The sequence below is a fragment of the Notothenia rossii genome (genome assembly GCF_949606895.1).
Source record: "Notothenia rossii genome assembly, chromosome: 2".
Taxonomy (NCBI): domain Eukaryota; kingdom Metazoa; phylum Chordata; class Actinopteri; order Perciformes; family Nototheniidae; genus Notothenia; species Notothenia rossii.
In genome coordinates this window covers 60,861,706-60,868,374 of record NC_136904.1, presented here as the reverse complement: position 1 = coordinate 60,868,374, position 6,669 = coordinate 60,861,706, and the positions used below count along the sequence as shown (strand labels likewise).

Sequence of the window (6,669 nt, the reverse complement as noted above, 5' to 3'; positions counted from 1 at the left end):
CGTTGAGGACGTAATGAATGTGTGCAGGTTACATGCCGGTTGAAGAAAGATGGACACTCGGAATGAGAGAAGTAGTCCGTGTCGTCTATTTATGTAGACAATTATATGTTCATAGAACAGAACATTACAGATATATCGATAGGGAGAGATAGAGAGATTTGTACCTAAACAAAACACAAGTCTAACACCAAGCGTTTAAATCAGCACTCTTAGTGATATTTTAAACTTCATGCTATCTGCACAACCTATATCATATGAAAAGCTGAGAGTCCTCAGATCCTATTGTTATAAGTTTCATCCCTGTGCAATCAAAACTCACTGTTCTGTATGATAAATAAAATAACATTGTACCTTGAAAATCTATAGTGGGTACATTTTACCCGTTGGCGGTTTTAGGTATACAGCGACCTCTGGCGGTTCTAGTGTTAAAACTGTGTACATCCCTGGAGGTTTAGGGGATAGGAACACTCCAATGTAAAATATATAATTAATAAATGGGTGAAAATTGCTTGTGTCCATAATGGTCAGCATTAATATATACCCACATGACAGCTAAGGTCAGAAGAGCTTTATTTAACAGCTGGTCTTATGTCTGTGACCCCTCCTGTTGTTAATTGATAAGCCTGAAACATGCACTTGTCAAGGTTCAGAGGCACATTTTGTAAATATGGCAGTAGCATCGATCATCTTAAGATAAGATATACTTTATTGATCCCAAGTTGGACATTTTTTCGTTACAGCAACATGTGTAACAGTTGTAAATATGCAGTGGTGTTTATTTGTAAACCATTTAGTATAATCACACAAATTCTGTGTTTTATATTTAATAATTCTGTGTTCTTTATTTATTGATTGTTCAATAACTGACAAGGTCGGAGATTAAAAACTTTGGTCGCAGGTTCCTCAACAGTGCATTACAAGACATCTATCAATATGTGTGTATACCTCCACCATTAAACTGTCATATTCTGCACATTTCTTATACTATCTACATACATCTTATAAGAGTATAATACATATGTATAATATCAGTTAAAATAAGTGCTTACACATACAGTAGTTAACATTGCAGGAAAGCAATATATTAGTACTTAGTCAGGCTTAATATTTATCTGTAGGCCTATAGCCTACCCCCAAAGCTTTTTTCTTATTCAAAAGAAGACCTTAACCTAAACTATTCTTTAATGTTTAAATAAAGCTTTATTAGTGTGTCTGACTGTGTCTCCTATTAATATCTAATAATACAAATAATACAATTCAATAACGTGATTTAACCACTAGGTGTCCCTTTCTATCAGCTGTGCGCCTTTATGGTGTAAATACAGCCTATCTACCAATTGGATCAAATATAAAAGTCAGCCGAATTAGTATTGATACTGCAGAGAGAGACGTATTGTGTGAAAAGAAATGTAAGATGTTGTTTAATTGCTGATATATTTATGATCCACGTCACATATTCAGTTTTGGCGGCAGTTCTTCCTGTTTGTCTAGAAGTCTTCTCATCAGGGCTCTATAAATAGAGAACTACGGCAGATATGTAATATGTAATGCAGCCGAACCGTATATTACAATGCCTTTATGTGATGACCTCCAAAGAGAAAAGCAAGCAAACTCGGAATAAAGTATTATTTTATTTTTATAAAATGTTTTCGGATTTCACATCAACAGGAAGTCCGGTTAACTAAAATGTCCGTGCGGAACAATACCCCAAGCCATAGATCCGTGGGTGAATAATGTCAATCACCCATAGCAATCACCACACATTCCTTCACATTTTCATTTACATTAAAGCATTTCGTGAGGCCTTCTAAAATGTTTTTAAATATCCATCCATCCATCCATCTTCTCCCGCTTATCCGTGGTCGGGTCGCGGAGGTAGAAGTTCCAGCAGAGAGCCCCAAACTTTCTTTTCCCTGGCCACATCAACCAGCTCTGACTGGGGGATCCCAAGGCGCTCCCAGGCCAGCGAAGAGATATAATCCCTCCATCTGGTTCTAGGTCTACCCCTTGGTCTCTTCCCAGCTGGACGTGCCTGGAACACCTCCCTAGGGAGGCGCCCAGGTGGCATCCTAACTAGGTGCCCGAACCACCTCAACTGGCTCCTTTCGACACGAAGGAGGAGCGGTTCAACTCCGAGTCCCTTCCGGATGACCGAACTTCTCACCTTATCCCTAAGGGAGACACCAGCCACCCTGCGGAGAAAACCCATCTCGGCCGCTTGTACCCGCGATCTCGTTCTTTCGGTCATGACCCATCCTTCATGACCATAGGTGAGGGTAGGAACGAAAATGGCGCGGTAGACAGAGAGCTTTGCCTTCTGGCTCAGCTCCCTTTTCGTCACAACGGTGCGGTAAAGCGACTGCAGTACCGCTCCCGCTGCTCCGATTCTCCGACCCATCTCACGCTCCATTGTTCCCTCACTCGAGAACAAGACCCCGAGATACTTGAACTCCTTCACTTGGGGTAAGGACTCATTCCCTACTTGGAGTGGACAGTCCATCGGTTTCCTGCTGAGAACCATGGCCTCAGATTTGGAGGTGCTGATCCTCATCCCAGCCGCTTCACACTCGGTTGCGAACCGATCCAGTGAGTGCTGAAGGTCGCAGACCGATGAAGCCATCAGAACCACATCATCTGCAAAAAGCAGTGGTGCAATCCTTAGTCCACCGAACTGCAGACCCCCTCCCCCACGACTACGCCTCGAAATCCGATCCATGTATATTACAAACAGGATTGGTGACAAAGCGCAGCCCTGGCGGAGGCCAACCCTCACCTGAAATGGGTCCGACTTACTGCCGAGGACCCGGACACAGCTCTCGCTTTGGGAGTACAGAGATTGGATGGTCCTGAGTAGAGACCCCCTCACCCCATACTCCCGCAGCACCTCCCACAGTGACTCCCTGGGAACCCGGTCATACGCCTTCTCCAAGTCTACAAAACACATGTAGACTGGATAAGCGTACTCCCAGGCCCCCTCCAGGATCCTTGCGAGAGTAAAAAGCTGATCCGTCGTTCCACGACCAGGACGGAATCCGCATTGTTCCTCCTCAATCTGAGGTTCGACAATCGGCCTGACCCTCCTTTCGAGTACCTTAGAGTAAACTTTCCCGGGGAGGCTGAGTAATGTGATGCCTCTGTAATTGGCACACACCCTCTGATCCCCCTTTTTAAAAAGGGGGACCATCACCCCGGTCTGCCACTCCTTCGGTACTGTTTCCGACTTCCACGCAACGTTGATGAGACGTGTCAACCATGACAGTCCCTCAACACCCAGAGCCTTCAGCATTTCTGGGCGGATCTCATCCACCCCCGGGGCTTTTAAATATAATTATATATAATATAATTAATATTTTAGCTTATTCTGTGGTATGCATTTTGTTTCGCTGCTATGCCACTTTAGCTTTAACAAGCGGAAATGTCCCCCCTGTGGGACTAATAAAGGATTTCTGATTCTGATATGAGCCAGTTTAGGTGTTGCACAGGGTGTCGGAACTTGGACACACTTGTATGTTTTCTTATATGTAGCTGAATGCTGTTGTAATGGTACATTCAGAGGGTGTGACGAACATTGAGACTCCAGTGACAAGCTGGTTAATGGAAAATTAGTTTATTTTAATACAATTAGTTATGAGAAACATTAATAAGACAAGATATGAGCCAGTTGAGATGTTGCACATGGGTGTCAGAACTTGGACACAGCTTACATTGCCTCTTATATGTAGATGAATGCTGTTGTAATGGTACATTCATAGTGTGAGAAACATGACAATAAATGTAGTATTTTGTTAACTTGTGTACCTGTTTCACTTTAAGAAAGCCAGGTGAATACCTGTCGGACTATGGGTATATGGGATAATATCTGTCCAGTTGGAAGGAAGTGGGCTAAAATAGCATTTATTTAATCAGATAACAGATGCGTGAACATCAACAAAGAAATTAGTGAGTTGACACGTAAACCATGGTTTGTGAACTTCAATTCATATAGAATTTTTATTTTGTGTGTTTTTTTGCACATATGTATCCCAGTTCACAAAGGGTAAACACATACAAGTTCCAGGCCAATCGTTACAGAGTTTTCAACACAGAAGTGATTTAGCCAATCAGAATGCAGATCCTGCAGCACCGGAGGCAGGCTTTACTGCACTCGCAATGTGACAGTGAAGGGAGAGTTCTGCTTTTGAAGATAATAACTCAGATAAAACCGTAACAACTCAATATAATGCTTTCAAACCTAAACGGCAACACTTTGTAGTTGTAGGTAGGTGTGTGTGTGAGTGTGAGAGAGGGCCTGCTCACGGAAAGCTGGTTGCTGACACAGAACGACTCCCGAATAGGTGAATTGTGGTAAAGAAATAAAAAATAGAGAAAGTGCATCTCTGTCAGCAAAGCTTCTGTCAGTCAGAGGGTTAGGTAAATGTTGAGATAGTTATCATGTGAGGAGAATTAACTAAAATACAATACATAGCAATGTTTGAACCAACCTTAGTCCTGGGTTTGTTTTAAATACAAACGTTTACATATTCCTCACAAGCCACATTTTTAAGGATTGTTCAAGGCAATTCATTCCAGAATGTTCACTTAGTTCAAAGAAGCAACATGCATAGTAAGATAACAACTTTTTTTCACATTATTTGAAGTGAGAAGTTGTGTGTGAGAGTGCACACAATGTTATTGGTTGACGATAACTGTCCTCTGGTCTTAATACTGGTAGGAGAGGTTAAGTACATTTCAGTCAATATCATGATGTGTGACATTAACAAGAATTCTGACTGAGCAGAGGTATGTGTGTCTGTGTGAGGGAGGGTGTGTCTGAGTGTGTGGGTCAATTATTGTAAATGTTTAGATGTTCATGTTCTATGTGTGAGAGAGAGTGGCACATAGAGGAAGAGACTGAGGGAGCACACAGAAAGGAGAGAGAGAGGTGGGGGGACATACACCCAGCATGTGTGCCTATGTGTATGATGTGGCTCTTTGCAGTAACGCAGAGAAATTATTGGCTGTCAACCTCTAACTGGTTGGCCACCCCTGCTGTACAATTAGTGGAATTTACCACTATGTCCTCCACATGACACATGTTGCATCTGCATCCTGATCTTGTCAGCCTGACTTCTCAGATAAAGGCAGTGCTGCCTCATCTCCCTCACAATTATGGCCCTCTCTTCCACAAGTCTCCTTTTGCCCATGTAGGCATCAAAGACTTTTTTTTGGGCCAAAATGGACACCGATTCTGAAGAGAGAGGAACAGCAAGCATACCATTACCGACCAAGACATGCACCAGTAGGATAAGTGACCGGTCATAGTCCATTAACTGGGAAGCTGGTGTTATAGATCTTGCTTAGTGCCAGAAAATAAACATATTATATAAACACAAACAAGAGAAGCTCTTACCATCACTTTGCACTTCCCATGGCCATATTAGACTGTCTGTTGTTTGCTGTTCTTCAGACAGTCTTCTCTCCACCTCTTCTTCCTGGATTTCTCCTTCAGGAGGCTGTCCGGTGTTGTACTGGCGTATTGCCGCTAAGAGTTTGGTCTTTTTCTTCCTTAACCTTTTGCGACGCAACTGCCGAATCTTATTGCTATCTATATGACGTAAATGTAAAAAAGATTACAGAAACAATGTTCAATGGAATTTTTTAATTACATGACTGCAACTGAATAATAATAACTTACCAGTGTGTCTATAGAGGAAAGCTTTCTTTTGGCAAAGCCCTAGAAATAGCTGCTCAATGGATATCTGGAGAGACTGATTGTCGCCTGATGTGTTGTCTTGGGTAAATAACAAGAAACACAGTTTGAGGACAAAGAAAACATAGGTGTTAATACTATACTTTAAATAACAATGTTATATTATCAAGTTAGGAAACAGCATACCGTTTGTTGCCCAGTCTCTAACATCATTAACCCATTGTTGGACTTTGTCCTCAGGGCATCCAAGCTCTTCGCAGGTGTCCTTCATTTTTTGAGTCTCACCCTCCAACATTGTGATTTTCTGTTGTAAAAAAGATGTTGCCGATACAGATGTATTTTCAAGATTTTCACACAAATTTCCATAACTTTTTATGTCTTGAAAACAGTAATTAATCATTCAAACTTTTCCAGACCTGCGCAAGCACTCAGTATCCAACACTTTACCAGCTTGGACAATTATTTGTTTGTGACAGGTTTGCACATTAGTCTTACAAATCTAATCTTGTCATGCCTATGCTTACATGGCCAATTACCTTGATCTCTTGGCCAACACGACATGAAGGTTTTCCTGCTTCCGTCTGTTCCATCCCATTGCATGGAGAGTCAACATGTCATTGCGAGCTGTTTTTAAAAGTAAAATTGACAAGTAGATAATATAACTTGGGTATTTGGAAATCAACTCATAAAAACTCTAGTACTGTTGAAACAGACTACATCAAAGACAAAGATAAAGTAAAGTAAGAGATGGATAATAAATTCAATACAGAATTATGTTGGTCTAATGACAAGAGGACATACCTGATTTTGTCATGTACTTAGTTGTGATGGCACAACGTGACAGAAAGCTGTTCACCATCTCCAATTCTTCCCCGGCCTTCGAACCAGCACCCTCCAAATTTCTCCCACTCCACACAATCTAACAAATATACATATATTATATGTCATAGATTAATAAAAAAAAATTCTTACAATCACAA

General features: G+C 41.4%; 1 protein-coding gene across 9 annotated transcripts in view; it reads right to left on the bottom strand.

Annotated features, from left to right (window-relative positions):
- Nucleotides 1-3,611: 3,611 nt before the first annotated feature.
- LOC307029173 (uncharacterized protein) overlaps nt 3,612-6,669 on the bottom strand; it is a 426,810-nt gene continuing 423,752 nt past the window's right edge. For all 9 annotated transcript variants that reach the window (XM_079664901.1, XM_079664899.1, XM_079664902.1 and 6 more), the window contains 6 exons: nt 6,491-6,608; nt 6,226-6,313; nt 5,876-5,993; nt 5,675-5,770; nt 5,390-5,584; nt 3,612-5,227 (listed from right to left, as the gene is read on the bottom strand). In XM_079664901.1, the coding sequence (XP_079521027.1) occupies nt 5,957-5,993; nt 6,226-6,313; nt 6,491-6,608 (243 nt within the window). In that variant the 3' untranslated portion in view covers nt 3,612-5,227; nt 5,390-5,584; nt 5,675-5,770; nt 5,876-5,956. The remainder of the gene's footprint in view (nt 5,228-5,389; nt 5,585-5,674; nt 5,771-5,875; nt 5,994-6,225; nt 6,314-6,490; nt 6,609-6,669) is intronic.